Here is a 21,148-nt window from a genome sequence, read left to right on the forward strand (position 1 = left end):
ATGTTGTCTTTCCTCAGCTTATGATATTGAGTGCTTAGGTAATGAAAAAAGGAAGCATTTGGCAGGTATAGAGGACAGAAAAATTGAGTTCCCTGATAGCAATGCTGAAGGCTTAAGGGGTGCTCAGGAATTAGAAGGCAAAAAGCAAGCATGAGGGGTTACTAAACGTCACTGGAAACATGGCTGCCGGCTGCTCCCAGCACAATCCTCACTGAATTGATTTGACGCAAATGACACATTTCATCGTAAGTTTGGATTTTTTTTTGATGTACATGTGACAAAGAAAGCTTATCTTTAATCTTTAAAAATATCACTTGCGGACAAAATTAAGGAAAACTCCAAAGCATTTTGCAAGAGCGTTAATGGGAAGAAGGTAACCAGAGAGAAAGGTGCATTAGGATGTAATCTGTACCTGGAGATGGAGGAAATCACAATCAAAAGAAAACCTGCAGATGCTGGAAATCCGAGCAACATGCACAAAATGCTGGAGGAACTCAGCAGGCCAGGCAGCATCTATGGAAAACAGCACAGTTGACGTTTTGGGCCGTAACCCTTCTGCCTTCGTCCTGCGAAGGGTTTTGGCCCGAAACATCGACTGTGCTTTTTTCCATAGATGGTGCCTGGCCTGCTGAGTTCCTCAAACATTTTCAGTCTGGAGATGGAGGATGTGGGCAGGTGTTAAATAATCAGAATCAGGTTTATTATCACCAGTATGTGACAAGAAATTGTTAACATAGCAGCAGCAGTCCAATGCAATACATAATCTAGCAGAGAGAAAAAAAATAAACAAGTAAATCAATTACATATATTGAATAGATTAAAAATGTGCAAAAACAGAAATACTGTATATTAAAAAATAGTGAGGTAGTGTCCAAAGCTTCAATGTCCATTTAGGAATCGGATGGCAGAGGGGAAGAAGTTGTTCCTGAATCGCTGAGTATTCCTTCAGGCTTCTGTACCTCCTACCTGATGGTAACAGTGAGAAAAGGGCATGCCCTGGGTGCTGGAGGTCCTTAATAATGGACACTGCCTTTCTGAGACACCGCTCCCTAAAGATGTCCTGGGTACTTTGTAGGCTAGTATCCAAGATAGAGCTGACTAGATTTACAAACTTCTGCAGCTTCTTTCGATTCTGTGCAGTAGCCCGTCCATACCAGACAGTGATGCAGCCTGTCAGAATGCTCTCCATAGAAGTTTTTGAGTGTAATTGTTGACATGCCAAATCTCTTCAAACTCCAAATAAAGTATAGCTACTGTCTTACCTTCTTTATAACTACCTCGATATGTTGGGACCAGGTTAGATCCTCAGAGATCTTGACACTCAGGAACTTGAAGCTGCTCACTCACTCCACTTCTGATCCTTCTATGAGGATTGGTATGTCATTTATAGAATGATAAAGACATCATAGTTGGAGAATTCAGAGAGGGAGCAAAATGAAACTCTGGAACATGTTACCATTATAAAAGTTTTGGGCATGAGATGTATGTTAGGCTGCCATGGGAAACAAGAGGAATTGAGTGATTGCAGGGGGCACTGGAAGATGTTTTAATGTCTTTACTGGCTCCATAGGAGAAGGGGTAAATGAGGGTTACTGGCACCTTAAAACCAGTTGCTTTGGGCAGATGGGGCTCGTAAGCTGTGGTTGGCAGCTCATCAAGGAGAAGCAAAACTCTGATCTCAAATCTCCACTGCCTTGCGGCTATACCCACTCACAGGGAAGGCTTCAGCAGTAAATCCCGAGGGAAAAATCCAGAGCTGGAGTCCCTAAGGCAGTCCTACGTTGAGCTCAATGCTGACTGGCAACTCCTGCAATGCTGCTGGTGCCAAACTGTATCGGTCTCTGCTGTTCCTTTGGGTTCATCAGATGCGTGGAGAGGGGGAAGCTTGCTACATGGGCAACAGCTCGCTCTCCATATCTTACTGCCCAGGCTTGCGTATCTAAGCAGCTAGAACACAACATCCATGGCCTGACGGATGGAGGCCCTCACTCACTCACTGGCTACACAACACAATAAGATAAAGAACACTACAGTAATAAAATGCACAATAAATATAAACACATATAAATTTAAATGTGTGTAGGATAGCTTATATACATAGATTGATTGTATGTCCATTAAGTGACGCTCGGTACAGGACTGTCTGTAAATAAAGTGACTCTGATAGAAAATGATAAAGTAGTTGTGGTTGGTGGGTGGAGGTGTTGATCAGCCTTACTGCTTGGGGAAAGTAACTGTTTTTGAATCGCATGGTGCTGGTGTGGATGCTACATAGCCTCCTCCCTGATGGGAGTGGGTGGGTGGGATCCTTCGTGAAGTTACTGGCCTTGCTGGCATCTTTCTGTATATATGTCCTTGATAGTGATTAGACTGGTGATGTGTTGGCCAGTTTTGACTGCCCATTGTAGAGTCGCCCTGTCCAGCACAGTGCAGTTTCCGTACTAGGCAGTGATACAGCTTGTTAGGATGCTCTCTACTGCACACCTGTAGAATGATGAATGTATAGGTGTTTATGGTCCAGCTCTCTTCAGCCTCCTCAGAAAGTAGAGCTGTTGGTGAGCTTTCCAGATTGTGTACAATGTGGCCTGGGGCCATGAGAGGTTTTGCAAGACGTGCACTCCCAGGAGTCTGAAACTGTTTGCAGTTTCCACTGCAGTGCCACTGATGTAAAGAGGGGCGTGAGTGGTATGAGTTCTCCTGAAGTCGATAACCATCTCCTTCATCTTGTTGACATTAAGGACAAGGTTATTTGCCTGGCACTAGGCCTCAAGCACTTCCGTTTTCTCTCTGAAGGCCGTTTCAGCATTGTTGGTGATAAGCCCCACCACTGTCATGTTTTTTTTGGGCGGCATTGAATCCAGAGTAACATTTTTTTCCATCCTCCTTTACACTTGAGTACTGGAAATGACATTAAGCAATCTTGAATCTTACAGAAGAGGTTCCAGGTCACTGAAGAACAGCAAATCTGGTACCATTATTCAGCAAGGGAGGCAGGAATAGGCATGAAGGACTAATGTTAGTGGTAAGGAAATTAATGGAAAATCTTCAGAGGGACAGGATAAACTTGGAAAGATGGCAATTCATCACAGATGGTCAATATGCTTTTTTTCTGGGGGGAGATACTATTCTAACCAATTTGACTGAATTTTTGAAGTGTTGATGAGGGCAATGTATTTGGAGTCAAGGCACATTGGTAAATTGGATACAAAATTGGATTGGTAACAGGAGGTGAAGGTTGACGAATGGAGGTTCTTTTGTGATTGAAAGCTTATAATGAATACTATCCCATGGGGATCAGTGTTACGACCCCTAATTTTTGTTAGCTTGTTGATATGGATGTAAATCTGAGCAAGTTCACAAATGGCATGAGAGTCCATGGTGGTATTGGTAAAGAGGTCACAGGGTGACATTTATAATTTGAAAGATGGGCAAATCAATGATAGATGGGACTTATTCCTGGTAAGTGTGAGGTGAGGCATTTTGGGAGGACTAATAAGGTAGGACATATGCAGTAAATGGTGGCAGCCTGCACTCATGGGAAACCAGCACTGATGGCAAACTCTGGTACTTGAAATGCTTGCCACTCTTCACAGAAGTGTGTGAAGAGTACAAGCACAATGCAAACATCCTTGTGCAAACACAATGCCCGGGAACCCCGCTGATGCTGTGGTGAGCAACAGATAGAGAGACACAGTTGAGATCTTGAGGTTCTGAGGCAAGAAAGTAGAGCCAATTTGTCTTTGGCCTCTGTGCGGAGAACACAGGAACAAAGGCTTTCTTGCACAATAGGTACAAAGGAGGTACTCAATAAAGAGGCCACTGTGCATATCTGTATGTTTGTGGTCTTCTGCTGCTGTAGCCCATCCACTTTAAGGTTCGATGTTGTGCATTCGGAGATGCTCTTCTGCACACCACTGTTGTAACATGTGATTATCACTGTTGCCTTCCTGTTAGCTTGAACCAGTCTGGCCATTCTCCTCTGACCTCTCTCACTAACCGGGTATTTTTGCCCTCAGAACTGCTGCTCACTGAATGTTTTTTTGTTTTTCACACCACTCTCTGTAAACTCCGTAAACTCTAAAGACTATTGTGCATGAAGATCCCAGGAGATCAGCAGTTTCTGAGATACTCAAGCCACCCCACCTGGCACCAACAATCAAAGCCACTTGGATCACAGTTCTTCGCCATTCTGATGTTTGGTCTGAGTAACAACAGAACCTCTTGACCATGTCCGCATGCTTTTATGCATTGAATTGCTGTTGCATGATTGCCTGATTAGATATTTGTTTGCATTAACAAGAAGGTGTACAGGTGTACCGAATAAAGTGGCCATTGAAGGTATATAATAAAATATATTATGAAATAACAGAAAAATAGCATTGTCAGCACTAAAAGATTAGACATGTTCTTTTTGAATCTGATACAAGTAGCTGAATGCTATACTATATATGTTCTTTTGTATGAGCCGAATTCATATTGGCAAGTATTTCACTCAGAAATGATCACCAGTGAGCTTTTTGCCTGGGTTTAGTTGTATCTATGTTCAAGTTGTACAAGAAGCTCAAGCACCAACAGATGCAGATTCAAGGTTCTAACTTGCCAGATCAAAATTTCTCACCTACTTACAGACACACATCCTCTCACAGGACTACATTGCCCTCTTATTGATCTAGTTCATGCTGTCAAACTGATCACCTTTGCACATGGACATTTTTGTCTTTCAACACTTGGTTATCTCTGGTGTATTTAATTTCACTACAGTTCTTTTGGTGGCTCTAGTTCCTTACCTAACTCTGGAGACAATCCAGACTATTGGGATAAATACATGCATAAGAGAAAGCTAATGAAAGGGTGCTTATTCAATCTGACAGCAGTTCCTGTTGATAATCAATCCGAAGCAATAAACAATTTGCCATGGTGCTGCGCAAACGAGCGATGGATAGTATGGATACTATTACTTATACAGATTGCTAAATTTACTGTGTTTGTTCCCTTTTAAAATGGGGATCGCATAGTAGTGCAGTGGTCAGCGTTACCTCTACAGTGGCAGTGATGAGGGTTCAATCTCCACCTCTGTCTGTAAGGAGTTTGTACATTCTCTCCATGACTGCATACTTTGCTCCAGTTTCCTCCCACGTTGCAAGGACATACAGGTTAGGGTTAGTGAGTTGTGGGCATGCTATGTTGGCACCAGATGCACAGAGACACCCGTGGGCTGCCCCAGCACATACTCGGCCTGCATTGGTTGTTGACGCAAAGGATGCTTTTCATTGTCTGTTTTGATGTTTCAATGTAGATGTGACAAATAAAGCTATTCTTTACAATCTACAGAACATCTGCATTACACGATATAAGATAATGTTACAATAAAGTGGTCCATTTTCTTTTTTTGAGCTATTCTCAAAAGAATTCACAGAAGGAGCAAGAAAGTAGGTTTGAAAAATAGCGGCGTACCTGTGCTTTCGAAAGCTGGACAGTATCATTGAAGACAGTCCAGGTAACGGTTTGAAAACAGAGTGGAGTTGTCAGGGATCCATCATATCGGAAGAATCGGTACAGCTGATGGGGTAACAAAGTGCCTATGTCAAAACCAGGAATTTGCACCTTGACACCTAAGATGGAATCAAAGTTGGTTCAGTGTAAAGATCATCCCAAAACAAATTAAATACTGGAAACTGTAAAATTCAAGGGAAAACCAGAAATAAACACATATTTTACTCGACAATGGTTTTATTGTCATACGTACAATCAATAAATATTATTTTTCCACCCACAATAATCAGTTTGGAAGAGAACTAAAATATTATATAAATTAATATTGTGACACTTTAAAAAAAGAAATGTGTGGAATACTTTGTAGAAGAATGTAATCTGTTGAGATATATCACATTGGTCAGGTGTGCTAGTGACCTTCATTCAAAACATACACCCAATGTACAGAAAGGTTTATAAGCACGTGTGAAAGGACGAAAATATCTCCTGTGATTTAAACACAGCTGTATCGACAGACCTCCTGTCCGCACGTTTCGGTTCAAAGTTTTGGACATGAGTCAACTTATTCAGAGGAGGCGAGGAGAGAAAGTGGTCATGAAGGAAAATCAGAGACTCTACGAGAAAGGAAGAAAAGGAAAACAAAAAACTATGTAGTGCAGAGGTTAGAGATTAAGCAACAGAGGTTAACTTAGATAGTCCTCCTCCCCCCAAACAAAAGAACTTTTGGATCTTTTGAGTGAGCACTTTGCGTCGGTTGATTGGAATGTGTGGCAGCAGGTCAATGTTGTTCTATTTATATGCATGTTTTTTTTGTCCACCCTGCTGCTCACTGGGTAGATGTATTAACTCCAATGAAAGCACATCTGCACTGCTTAAGGCTCTTAAAGAGGACGTAAGCTATGGCTGGGGCAGTTGCTGGAGATCATGCAGGGAGTGAACATCACCTGCAAGATATAGGGGAAAGTGGTCCCCACATTTTCGGATAATAGATTCAAGGCTTTAGTACAGAAGGTGGAAAGTAGGAGATATGCCCTGGATTTACCGGATGCCACAAGACACACTGAGAGCAGATAGAAATATAGAAACATAGAAAATAGGTGCAGGAGTAGGCCATTCGGTCCTTCGAGCTTGCACCGCCATTCAGTATGATCATGGCTGATCATCCAACACAGAACCCTGCACCTGCCTTCTCTCCATACCCCCTGATCCCTTTAGCCACAAGGACCATATCTAACTCCCTCTTAAATATAGCCAATGAACTGGTCTCAACTGTTTCCTGTGGTAGAGAATTCCACAGATTCACCACTCTCTGTGTGAAGAAGTTTTTCCTCATTTTGGTCCTAAAAGGCTTCCCCTTTATTCTCAAACTGTGACCCCTCGTTCTGGACTTCCCCAACATCGGGAACAATCTTCCTACATCTTCCTGTCCAATCCCTTTAGAATTTTATACGTTTCAATAAGATCCCCCCTCAATCTTCTAAATTCCAGAGAGTATAAGCCTAGCCGATCCAGTCTTTCATCATATGAAAGTCCTGCCATCCCAGGAATCAATCTGATGAACCTTCTTTGTACTCCCTCTATGGCAAGAATGCCTTTCCTCAGATTAGGGGACCAAAACTGCACACAATACTTCAGGTGTGGTCTCACCAAGGCCTTGTACAATTGCAGTAGTACCTCCTTGCTTCTGTACTCGAATCCTCTTGCTATGAATGCCAGCATACCATTCGCCTTTTTCACCGCCTGCTATACCTGCATGCCCACTTTCAATGATTGGTGTACAATGACATCCAGGTCTCGTTACACCTCCCCTTTTCCTAATCAGCCACCATTCAGATAATAATCTGTTTCCCTGTTCTTGCCACCAAGGTGGAGAACCTCACATTTATCCACATTAAGTTGCATCTGCCATGAATTTGCCCACTCACCTAACCTATCCAAGTCACCCTGCATCCTCTTAGCATCCTCCTCACAGCTAACGCTGCCACCCAGCTTCGTGGCATCTGCAAACTTGGAGATGCTGCATTTAATTCCCTCATCCAAGTCATTAATATATATTGTAAAAAACTGGGGTCCCAGCACTGAGCCTTGCAGTACCCAACTAGTCACTGCCTGCCATTCTGAAAAGGTACCGTTTATTCCCACTCTTTGCTTCCTGTCTGCCAACCAATTCTCTATCCACATCAATACCATACTCCCAATACCGTGTGCTTTAAGTTTGCACACTAATCTCCTGTGTGGGACCTTGTCAAAAGTCTTTTGAAAATCCAAATATACCACATCCACTGGTTCTCCCCTATCCACTCTACTAGTTACATCCTCAAAAAATTCTATGAGATTCGTCAGACATGATTTTCCTTTCACAAATCCATGCTGACTTTGTTCGATGATTTCACCGCTTTCCAAATGTGCTGTTATCACATCTTTGATAACTGACTCGAGCATTTTCCCCACCACTGACATTAGGCTAACCGGTCTATAATTCCCCAGTTTCTCTCTTCCTCCTTTTTTAAGAAGCGGGGTTACATTAGCCACCCTCCAATCCTCAGGAACTAATCCAGAATCTAAAGAGTTTTGAAAAATTATCACTAATGCATCCACTATTTCTTGTGCTACTTCCTTAAGCACTCTGGGATGCAGACCATCTGGCCCTAGGGATTTATCTGCCTTTAATCCCTTCAATTTACCTAACACCACTTCCCTACTAACATGTATTTCCCTCAGCTCCTCCATCTCACTAGACTCTCAGTCCCCTACTACTTCCGGAAGATTATTTATGTCCTCCTTAGTGAAGACAGAACCAAAGTAGTTATTCAATTGGTCTGCCATGTCCTTGTTCCCCATGATCAATTCACCTGTTTCTGACTGTAAGGGACCTACATTTGTCTTAACCAATCTTTTTCTTTTCACATATCTATAAAAGCCTTTACAGTCAGTTTTTATGTTCCCTGCCAGCTTTCTCTCATAATCTTTTTTCCCTTTCCTAATTAAGCCCTTTGTTCTCCTCTGCTGGACTCTGAATTTCTCCCAGTCCTCAGGAGTGCCGCTTTTTCTGGCTAATTTTTATGTTTCTTCTTTGGAATTGATACTATCCCTAATTTCTCTTGTCAGCCATGGGTGCACTACCTTCCCTGATTTATTCTTTTGCCAAACTGGGATGACAATTGTTGCAGTTCATCCATGCGATCTTTAAATGCTTGCCATTATATATCCACCGTCAACCCTTTAAGTATCATTTGCCAGTCTATCTTAGCTAATTCACGTCTCATACCTTCAAGGTTACCCTTCTTTAAGTTCAGAACCTTTGTTACTGAATTAACTATGTCACTCTCCATCTTAATGAAGAATTCCACCATATTATGGTCACTCTTACCCAAAGGGCCTCGCACGACAAGATTGCTAACTAACCCTTCCTCATTGGTCAATACCCAGTCCAGAACGGCCTGCTCTCTAGTTGGTTCCTCAACATGTTGGTTCAGAAAACTATCCCGCATACATTCCAAGAAATCCTCTTCCTCAGCAGCCTTACCAATTCGGTTCACCCAATCTATATGTAGATTGAAGTGGCCCATTATAACTGCTGTTCCTTTATTGCACGCATTTCTAATTTCCTGTTTAATGCCATCCCCAATCTTACTACTACTGTTAGGTGGCCTGTACACAACTCCCACCAGCGTTTTCTTACCCTTAGCGTTATGCAGCTTTACCCATATCGATTCCACATCCTCCCGGCTAATGTCCTTCCTTTCTATTGCGTTAATCTCCTCTCTAGCCAGCAATGCCACCCCACCTCCATTTCTTTCATGTCTATCCCTCCTGAATATTGAATATCCCTGAACGTTGAGCTCCCATCCTTGGTCACCCTGGAGCCACGTCTCTGTGATCCCAACTATATCATATTCATTAATAACTATCTGCACATTCAATTCATCCACCTTGTAATGAATGCTCCTTGCATTGACACACAAAGCCTTCAGGCTTGCTTTTACAGCACTCTTAGCCCTTATACAATTCTGTTGAAAAGTGTCCCTTTTTGATTTTTGCCCTGGATTTGCCGGCCTGCCACTTTTACTTTTCACCTTACTACTTTTTGCTTCTACCCTCATTTTACACCCCTCTGTCTCCTTGCACTTGTTCCCATCCCCCTGCTACATTAGTTTAAATCCTCCTGAACAACAGTAGCAAACGTTCCCCCTAGGACATTGGTTCCAGGCCAGCCCAGATGCAGACCGTCCTGTTTGTACCGGTCCCACCTCCTTCAGAACTGGTTCCAATGCCCCAGAAATTTGAATCCCTCCCCCTTGCACCATTTTTCAAGCCACGTATTCAGCTGAAATATCCTCCTATTTCTACTCTGACTAGCAAGTGGCACTAAGGCAGGTCTGGATGTAGAAGCACAAGGCATTTAAACATCTCCCAGGATGTAAGGCCCAGGAATGCATTGTTAACTGCGCACACTGTCAGCTATCTAACCTGAACACAATCCTGAGGACAGGAAGCCATTCCACCAGAGGCTGCAGGAGTTAAAGCATGTACAAGGGGCACGAGTGTGTCCTACAGCTCCTCGAGGGAATTCCATTGGCAATAGCAATTATTGGGCCTTCAGCCTGTGGCAGGGGCTGAATCCACTGAAGGTGATGATAGAGAGGACTGGGCAAGCTCAGACTGATGCCGTCACGCTGTGGATTACACAGAGTCACAGAAACCTGGTGTCGAACAGATCAGCTGAACAGCTGGGGCACCAACTAGGGGAGACAGCAGTGGTTCTGAAAAGGCCTTTGTCTCCCGGGAAGACAGCATCTGACCTTTCAGCAAACCCCTGCATCTGTTAGTGCCGTTTTCTTTTTACTACCTCCATGTAATTAGAATTAGAATCAGGTTCATTATTACTGACATATGTTGAGAAACTTGTTGTTTGGTGACAGTGGTGCAGTGCAAGACATCAAAAGATAAGTTACAGAAATAAATAGCGCGAAATTGAAAGACTGAGGTAGTGTTCATGGACCATACAGAAATCTGATGGCAGAGGGGGAAGAGACTGGCTGAGTTTGCGACTTTTTGCAGCTTTTTCAAATCCTGTGCAGTGGCCCCTTCATACCAGATAAGAATATCAGAAATAGGAGCAGGAGTAGGCCATCCGGCCCATCAAGCCTGCTCTGCCATTAAATAAGATGATGGCTGATCTGGCCATGGACTTATCTCCACCAATCTGCCTTTTCCCCATAACCCTTGATTCCCCTACTACAAAAATCTATCCATGCTTATCTTAAATATATTTACTGAGGTAGCCTCCACTGCTTCATTAGGCAGAGAATTCTACAGATTCACCACTCTCTGGGAAAAGCAGTTCCTCCTCATCTCTGTCCTAAATCTACTCCCCTGAATCTTGAGGCAATGTTCCCTAGTTCTAGTCTCACCTACCAGTGGAAACAACTTTCCTGCCTCTATCTTATCTATCCCTTTCATAATTTTATATGTGTAATCCTGAAGTTCGGCCAGCATGCGTTTGCCCAGGGGAAGACAGCCTCTGGCCTAGCCAAACTGAGAAATCTCATTTGTGTGGATGCTGCGTGATGTGTTGCCCAGTTACATATCCGAACCACAGAATATCGGACAGTACACCGTATGAAATTAAACGATTGAACCTTATAAACCTATCCCAGCAAGTGCAGTCCCAGGCAACTCAATCTCTGCTCATAGTCTAACCCCCTCATCTCTGGAATCAACCTGGTGAACCTCCTCTGCACTGCCTCCAAAGCTAGTATATCCTTCCTCAGGTAAGGAGACCGGAACTGCACACAGTACTCCAGGCGTGGCCTCTCCAGCACCCTGTACAGTTGCAACAAGGGATGGCAAAGTAAGTGTTCTTGATGGTGGTATAACAGTGGCCAGGTGTGTTGGCTCCTCTGGTTCCACAGGTAATACGTCTGTAGTAGTTGGTCAGAGACTTCTTCAAGCTGGCCTGGTTGAAATCCCCTGCCATAATAGGGAAGGCCTCAGGGCGTGCTGTTTCATGACTGCTCATCGCTGGGCTCAGCACCTCCAGTACCTGTCTGATGTTGGTCAGAGGTGAAATGCATACCGATACCAGGATGACATTCAGAAAACTCCCTCAGAAGATAAAATGGATGGCACTTAACTGCTAGATGTTCCAGATCAGGTGAGCATGATTGAGACATATGTACAGAAAAGGCCAGCAATATCATAAAGGATCACCCCACTGTCCCCGCTTATGGGCTGTTTATCCCACTCTCATCAGGGAAGAGGCAACGCACCATCCACACCAGGAACACTAGACTCAAAATAAGTTACTTGCCCCAAGCCATCAGGCTGATCAACACTTCCATGCATTAAATCACCCACCACCAGTACATCCACATCAGCCACTCCTCTCTAAAGCCCTTCAAACCCCCAATGCACTGCCACTTCATGCTTATACTCTGCACCACATGCCTACACCGACAATGACTCTACTGTGTTTTCATGTGCCCTACTGCTAAGTGAAAGATTACTCCTTGCCAAGAGTCACTTTGTGACTTTATCATTGCCTGTCAGTCACCATATGTACAGAAGCATCTGTACCAAGCGTCACTTTATGTAAATACAATCAGTCTATGTATATAAGCTAATCTTACGTATATACTGCTACAGTCAGTTATCTGTACATTGTGTTTTATAGGATTGCTTATATATTTATTTTTTAAATTGTGTTTTCATGCTGCATTGGATCAGGAATATCAATCATTTTGTTCTCCTTTACACTCATGTACAGTAAACAATCTTGACTGAATCTGTCTGGAAGGCACACAAGACAAGAGGTATTTTATGGAATCTTGTGGCAATAATAAATTAACAAACCCCTCCGTCACCACTCTGAGCTTAAGTCTTCTGAGCCCAGAAATGTTCAATGCCATCATCCAAGGCCAAATGTTGTCTCCTCCAGGGAATGTCAGGAGCTTTCATATGACTACACTGTGTAGCTCTCAGTGGGATACAGCTGACACAAGGCATACAGTGCAGAAGCAATGACACTCCTAATGATGAGAAAGCCCGTTTTTGCAGTGAAGCTGCTTACGCAGTCATTGCACTTGTCGCCGTTGCAGAGAAACAGGTGGAGTTTCTGAATGCAGCGGTCAATGCCAGTCTTCAAAATATGTTGCTGCTAGCTCCAACAGGAGCTTGTATGAAAACACCCAGGTCACATTGACAGCTGCTGACACTGTGATCCTTGATGGATTTGTGTCTGCTACAGATATTGCTGAAATTAGGCTCATTTTCTTGGAAGAGTTATTGGTAAGAAATTTGCAGCCTATATAGATGAATGTGGCTTCTCAAGCGGGAATTTAGACTACAAAGGGAATAAGGACTACGTCAGGAATTTAGCACAGAAGAATCACCCAGATGGACATGGAAACCGTAGCTCAATATATCTAGCTGGTCAGGAAGTGATGCTGACCTTAGCAGTTAAGCCAGCTGCAGTGGCTATTCTATAGAGGCTAGAGATAAAAGGGACCACTGGTATGAGATAAAGAATAATGTACGTACATTCCACCGTAAGAACCTTGGAGATAGCCACCACAACTATTTGTACAAGGCTGTAGGCCTGAGACACTATGACTCAACACAGGAATGTAGTAGAGGTAAAGTGCTGCAGCCAGGACAGTTCCCCTAGCAACCACAGGGTCTTGGATGCAGCCAAGGAAAACCTAAGCTGTATGACCAGCAGACTAACAGATAAGCAGATTAAAACAATAGCAAAGCTAAGTAAAATATGAGGATCTTCACAGGAATTGATCATACAACTTTTAAGGACTCCATACAGCTCATCTTCACAGCATTAATTTTATTTGTACAATTTTCCTTCTTTTGCATATTGGTCGTCAGTCTTTGTTCATGCATAGTTTTTCGTAAGATTCTATTGAAATTCTTTTTACCTGCAAATGCCTGCAAGAAGAGGTATTGCAAGATCGTATATAGTAACATACACTACTTTTGTAATAAATATACCTTGAAATTTGAAATTTGTACTAATGATGTTGCAGAAGACTGATCCCGCACAACGATTGCTTACATGATTGGTTTGGGGCTGGTACACGCATTGTCCGAGCTTAAGGTGCACCTTATCTCTGTAACATCCTGTAAGCTGGACAGTCCCTTCACCCCCTGCAGGCATGTGTAAAAGTTGATCAAGATAAGCAGGCAACTGCCTGACATTAGAAGTGACATGAGAAAACAATTCTGCACACCACACCGGTTTCCTGTCCATCTTACTGTGTTTCAGTTCACCAACAGTCCTCCATTCTTTCCCCATTTTATGGTGCATTGAAACACCCATGACTTGAACAACATGAGTTGAGCAGAGACCCTAAATTCAGACTGAGATTTATTTGTCATGCATACTGTGTAATTCCCATTTGCATTAACAACCAACACACTGGGGGCAGCCCGCAAGTGTTGCCACATATTCTGGTGCCAAGCCCCTTTCCCACCTTCTCCCTCACACACATGCACAGAGGCCTCCAATCCCAGGAGAGACTGCCTCCAGGCCTCCAGTCCTTGGCCCCAGCCTTCAACATCCAGTCCCTGGACTGGACACGCAGAGTCGACCTTCGGTCCTCTTCCTCCAAACTCACTCAGTCTATGACCTTTTGAGCTTTTTACCTCTGGACTTCGATCTTCAGCTTCCAGTTTGTCAAGACAAAGACTTTCGGCATCTGCTACACCATGCTCTGTAGACTTTAACAACTTGAAAATTACCAGACACACATAGAATCATGCCAATGGATGGAATTATCCACTTGCTGTAAGTATTGGATAATTGATTTTAATAAGACTGTTGGAAGATCCTTCATGGTGCTGAGTGTATTGAAGATATGCCAGGTTAGGAGAGAGCACTGAGGCCCAAAACAGCAGCTTTGGCTTCAGATTAGTATACACGTTGACTGGTACCACTTGCCCTGCTTGTTCTCAGGCTTCCTATGAATGTTCACGGCAAACAGTCAACATCCTCACCAACGTTTTAACCTATGTGAATTGGCTCCATAAGTATCTGCAAGTGTCATAGACAATATTTTGGAACTCAAAGGAGACCTGCAACATCAAAGTAATGGAAGCTAACAATCACAATATTTCAGAAGCAAGATATTGAAAGGAAACTCATTACGTCCACAAGGAGGGAAAGGAAATCTGAGACCATCGCATAATTCTATTTCCAACAGCTCCTCAGAGCTGGGTGAAGAGGCAAGGAATCTGGAAAACATTTCCAGTCAGTGCTATCAGTTACAGAAGCTATAACGCTGTGTATGCATGCCTATGGCAAAGACAAATTTGAACTTTAACTTGAGACAAACATCAAATGCTCCTGAAAGGTCATCAATTCAGTGAAAATTAACTTTGGCCTGTCTGAAACTTGTGGGTCTTCAAGTACAACATGATGTCCTTTGGGGAACGCTACCAATGCTACCTTCTGCCCCTATCCTTTGCTGTCCTGATGAAGCCCCTTGGCTTGAAATGTCAACTGTTCATTTCTCTCCATAGATGCTGCCTGACCTATTGAGTTCCTCCAGCATTTTGTGTGTGTTGCGGTGAGTGTTACCACCTGAATCATCAAAGGGTAGAGGACCACATGCAAAGGGGCACAGTGAAGGCTGGCACAGCGTGGGGAAGGACTGCAGTTTAGGTTTGCCATCACTGGGCACTGACACCTGTGTCTGATGTAGTCGCCTCCAGAAACACTCCAAAATCCATTTTTGGAAATAAATAAGTTTGGCATTAATTGCCACAATATTGAAGAAGTACTATGATGATGCATGTCCAATCATGTCCCTTTTCCTCCACCCACCCACCTTTCTCCTTACCTGGCCTCACCTTCTAGCCTGTACCCCTTCACCTCCCCCTCCCCCACCTTCTTATTCTTGCTTCTGTTCCTTTCCTTTCTAGTCCTGATGAAGGGTCTCAGCCCAAAATGTCGACTATTTATTCTCCTCCATAAATACTGCCTGACTTGCTGAGTTCCTCCAGCATTTTGTGTGTGTTGTTCTAGATTTCCAGCATCTGCAGAATCACTTGTGTTTATGTCTAGATTGGTTTAAATTGTACTCACAGTTTAGCAGACTACTATTATTGACTACAGCTCCACCTTCAACACTATAATTCCAAGCAAACTCATCTCCAAACTCCTAGAATTTTGATTCAACATCTCTTTTTGCAACTGGATCATTGACTTACTGATCAACAGACCACAATCAGTCCCTCAACCTTTTCCTCGATGGTAACAAAACAAAAGAGCTGGCCATTGACTTCAGGAAAGTGCTGGTGTAAACAATCCTGTTTGAGACCATAAAACAAAGGAGCAGAAGTCGGCCATTCGGCCCATCGAGTCTCATCGAGTTTGGATTGACAGTACTGAGGTTGAGAGAGTTGAAAGTTTCAAGGTCCTACAAGTGAACATTACCAATATCCTGTCCTGGTTCAATCACATAGATGCCATTGTCGAAAGCTCACCAGTGCCTTCACCTCCTCAGGAGGCTTAAGAAATTTGGCATGCTGCCTTTGACTCTCAACTTTTCCTAATTGATGTACCATAGAAAGCATCCTGTCTGGAATCATCACGGTTGAATAAGGTAACTGCTCTGCATGTGACTGTAAGAAAGCCAAATATGGTGGACACAGCTCAGCACATCATGGAAACCAACCTCTCTTTCAAGGACTTTGTCTGTACTCCTTACTGTCTCAATGAAGCAGCCAACATATCCCAAAACCCCAAACATTCTCTCTTCTCCCCCCACCCCACATGGCAAAAGATACAAACGCCTGAAAGCACTTGCCGCCAGGGTCAAAAACACTTCTATCCTGCCGTTATTAAACTATTAAAAGGTCCCCTAGGAGGATAAAATAGACTCTTGACCTCACCATCTACCTCGTTATGGCCTTACGTCTTATTGTCTACCTGCACTGCATTTTCTCTGTAACCGAAACCATAAGATAAGACCATAAGACATAGGAGCAGAATTAGGCCATTTGGTCCATCGAGGCTGTTCCGCTGTTCAATCATGGCTGATCCTTTTTCCTCCCCTCACCCCCACTCCTCAGCCTGCTCCCTGTAACCTTTGCCATGTCCGATAAAGAACCTATCAAGTTCTGCCTTAAATACAGCCAATGACCTGGCCTCTACAGTTGCCTGTGTAATAAATTCCACAAATTCACCACCTTTAGGCTAAAGAAATTTATCCACATCTCTGTTTTAAATGGACGCCCCTCTATCCTATCGTTATGCCCTCTTGTCCTAGACTCCTCCACAATGGGAAACATCAACTCTGTCCAAGTCTTTCAACATTCGAGAGGTTTCAGTGAGATCCTCCCCCAACCTTCTAAATGCCAGCAACTACAGACCTAGAACTATTAAACTTTCCTCATATGATAACCCTTCAATTCCAGAAATCATCCTTCTGAACCTCCTCTGAACACTCTCCAATGCCAGCACATTTTTTCTTAGATGAGGAGACCAAAACTGTTCACAATACTCAAGGTGAGGCCTCACCAGTGCCTTATGAAGCCTCAGCATCACATCACATCTTGTATTCAAGACCTCTTAAAATGAATGCAAAATTGCTTTGCCTTCCTTACCACCAACCAAAGCTGCAAGTTAGCCTTTAGGGTGTTCTGCACAAGGACTCTCAAGTCCCTTTGTACCTCAGATTTTTGGGTTTTCTCCCCATTTAAAAATTAGTCTGCATATTTACTTCTACTACCAAAGTGCATGACGATGCATTTTCCAACATTGTATTTCATCTACCACCTTCTTGCCTATTCTCCTAATCTGTCCTTCTGCAGCCTACCTGTTTCCTCAACACTACCTGCCCCTCCACCAATCTTTGTATCATCTGCAAACTTGGCAACAAAACCATTTATTCCATTATCTAAATCATTGATATACAGCATAAAAAGAAGTGGTCCCAATATCAACCCCTGCAGAACACCACTTGTCAACTGGCAGCCAACCAGGAAAGGATCCTTTTATTCCCACTTGCTACCTTCTTCCAATCAGACAATGTTCTAACTATGCCAGTAACTTTCCTGTAATACCTTGGGCTCGTAACTTGGTAAGTAGCCTCATGTGTAGCACCTTGACAAATGTCTTCTGAAAGTCCAGATATACAACATCCACTACACTCCCTTTATCTATCCTACATGTAATCTCCTCAAGGAATTCCAACAGGTTCGTCAGGCAAGATTTTCCCTGAAGGAAACCATGCTAACTTTGTACTATCGTGTCCTGTGTCACCAAGTACTCCGTCACCTCATCCTTAACAATTGATTCCAACATCTTTCCAAACACTGAGATCAGGCTAACTGGTTTGTAATTTCCTTTCTGTTGCCTTCCTCCTTTCTTAAACAGTGGAGTGATATTGCAATTTTCCAGTTCTCTGGCCCCATGCCAGAATCCAAAGGTTTTTGAAAGGTTATTAGTAATGTCTCCACTGCTACCTCTTTCATCTGGTCTGGGTGACTTATGTACCCTTTGGTCTTTCAGCTTCTTGAGCACTTTCTTCTTTGTAATAGTAACTGCACTCTCTTCTCTTCCCTCACACCCTTCAATATCTGGCACACTGCTAGTGACTTCCACAGTGACGACTGATACAAAATGCTCATTTAGTTCATCTGCCATCTCATTGGTCCCCGCTATTATTTCTCTAGCCTCATTTTCTAGTGGTCCTATATCCCCCCTCTTTTATTCTTTACACACTTGAAAAAGCTTTTGCTATCCACTTTGATATTGTTTGCTAGCTTGCTTTTATATTTAATCTTTTCCCTCTTAATGATTCTTTTGGTTGCTCTCTGTAGGGTTTTAAAAGCTTCCCGATCCTCTGTCTTCCCACTTTTGTTTTCTTTGCCATATGCCCTCTCTTTTGCTTTTACTAACGTTGACTTCCCTTGTCAGCCATGGTTGTACTATTTTGCCATTTGAGTATTTTTTCATTTTTGGAATACATCTATCCTGCACCTTCCTCACTTTTCCCAGAAATTCATGCCATTGCTGCTCTGCTGTTATCCCTGCCAGCATCTCCTTCCAATTTACTTTGGCCAACTCCTCTCTCATACCACTGTAATTTCCTTTACTCCACTGAAATACTGCTACGTCAGACTTTACTTTCTCCCTATCAAATTTCAAGTTGAACTCTATCATATTGTGATCACTGTCTCCTAAAGGTTCTTTTATCTTCAGCTCCTTAATCACCTCTGGTTCATTTCACAACACCAAATCCAGTATAGCTGATCCCCTAGTAGGCTCAACGACAAACTGCACTAAAAAGCCTCTGATAGACATTCAACAAATTCATCCTCTTGAGTTCTATTTCCAACCTGATTTTCCTATGACTATCATAACATTGCCCTTTTGATACGCCTTTTCTATTTCCTGTTGTAATCTGTGGTCCATCTCCCAGCTACTGTTGGGAGATCTGTGTATAACTGCCATCAGAGTTCTTTTACCATTGCAGTTTCTTAACTCAACCCACAAGGATTCACTATCTTCTGATCCTTTGTCACATCTTTCTACTGATTTGATGCCATTCTTTTCCAGCAGAGCCACGCCACCCCCTCTACCTACCTTCCTATCCCTCTGATACAACGTGTAACCTTGACATTCAGCTTCCAACTACAACCATTCTCCAGCAATGATTTAGTGATGACCACAACATTGTACCTGACAATCTCAAAACTTCATTCTGCACTCTGTTATTATTTTGTTTGCACTGTTTAAATGAAATGCTCTGTAAGTATGGCATGCAAAACAAATTTTTTTCACCTTGGTACATGTGACAAAAATAAACCAATTTACCAACTTAGTTACAAGAAGAACACAATGCACTAAAGTTACCTTGAAGGAATCTGTAACTTCTGATTAAATCTCTTGATTGTGCTGTGACATGCTTAATTAATCATACACCAATAAAGATTCCATTGAGCATTATGGAAAGTCATTGCCTCAACCTAGTGGCTATTTTCATTGAGAACGCGATGTTATCTAAAACATCAGCACTACATAATGCTGGCATTTATTATCAACATTCGTTACCGTCCTAAACTCAAACACAATTGTCACATAGCTAATGGAACACGAATGACCTTATCAATAAAATATGTTTGACTCAGCTACAGTATCAATGTGTACTCAAAGCTAGAGAAAGAAACAAATCTATTTCCATTTCCCACCTTTCCAGTCTGGTCGTCTGATAGAACCAATCTGCTCCATTTAAACTCAAAACAGCTCCACTTGCTTCTTCAAAAAATAGGAAATTCTGCTTTCTTAGCTAAGGTTTCTCAGCCTCATCATCCGGTCAAAAACAAAAATCTTTTCCAAACCTGGAACTATTCTAAAACATTAAACTGCATATCATTGTACTTTCTTGCTTTGTTTGGGATGAGGAAGGAAGTCCTATTGCCAGTCACACAGAATGGGTCACTGGACAGGTTTTAGAAGGGAGCAGTCTTTGGACCAAAAGCAGATAAAAATACGTGGCTTAGAAACGGATACAGGTATCGGAAAATAGTTTGCAGTTGTAACGTGATGCCCATTAATTTCCATGGGGGTTCTCCTGACGTAGATGTAACTGTGGTGAGAGACATGAAAACTAGTACAAGTAAGTTCTGATGGGAATTCAGGAACATCATTACTACCATCTGGGAAGAAATACAGGAGCCTGAAGACACACTCAACTTTACACCACAGGTTCCAACTTTTTTATGCCATGAAGCTTTAAGCCTTACCATTAACTGTGGGGTCAATGGACCCCAGGCTGGGAACTTCTACACACTATCAGATTTCTGAATGGACAATGAACCAATCCATGAACATTATCTCACTATATCTTACTCTCTTTTTGCATTATTATATATATATATAATCCTATTGTAATTTATAATATATTTTATGTATTGCACTGTACTGCTGCTACAAAACAACAAATTTCAGGGCATTCATCAGTAATAATAAACCTGATTCTGATTTACCAAGTAGCAAGAGCATGGGGTGGACTGCCAGGGATAGTGGTATAGACAGATACATTGGGGACATTTTGCAGAATCTTAGATAGGCACAAAGATGAAAGGAAAATGAAGGGTTAGATTGATCTCAGAGAAGGCTAAAAGGTCAGCACAGCATCGTGGGCCTATGAGCCTGTACTATGCTGTAATGTTCCTTGTTCCATGAATCAAAAGCGGAAAATTCTTGGAACACTTATGAGGTCAAGCAGCGTCTGTGAGGAGAATATTCAATTTACTATTTCACTTTGATCATCCCTCAGAACTGGAAGAGCATCGAATGAATATAATTTTAAACAGGAATAATTTAAGAGAAAGAGGATGAAGTAAGAGAGGCTAAGTGGGAAAATAAATCGCGATATGACCTAGGCAGAAGATCAAAGTAAATTCCATTCTTAGGTAAGCACTCCACCAACTTCCTCCCAATCATTACACACAGTTTCTGGTTCCTTAGGTGCATTTCCGTCAATCACAAAATCACAAGTCTTTGGCCAAGGTTTAAGTTACCTGATTGTCGGACACTGTGAATTATTGGCCGCATTTATATGGCTGAGACAACAATGGTCCTATTGTTCCAATTACCTTGATATTTGTCACCCTGTCGATACTGTTTGCT

At 42.6% G+C, this 21,148-nt stretch overlaps 1 protein-coding gene across 2 annotated transcripts in view; it reads right to left on the bottom strand.

Moving 5' to 3' along the window:
- ca9 (carbonic anhydrase IX) overlaps nt 1-21,148 on the bottom strand; it is a 94,161-nt gene that overhangs the window by 38,703 nt on the left and 34,310 nt on the right. For both annotated transcript variants that reach the window (XM_072252401.1, XM_072252400.1), the window contains exon 7: nt 5,455-5,612. In XM_072252401.1, coding sequence (XP_072108502.1) covers nt 5,455-5,612 — 158 coding nt within the window. The remainder of the gene's footprint in view (nt 1-5,454; nt 5,613-21,148) is intronic.

This window comes from Mobula birostris, chromosome 3 (assembly GCF_030028105.1).
Source record: "Mobula birostris isolate sMobBir1 chromosome 3, sMobBir1.hap1, whole genome shotgun sequence".
In the NCBI taxonomy this organism is placed as follows: domain Eukaryota; kingdom Metazoa; phylum Chordata; class Chondrichthyes; order Myliobatiformes; family Myliobatidae; genus Mobula; species Mobula birostris.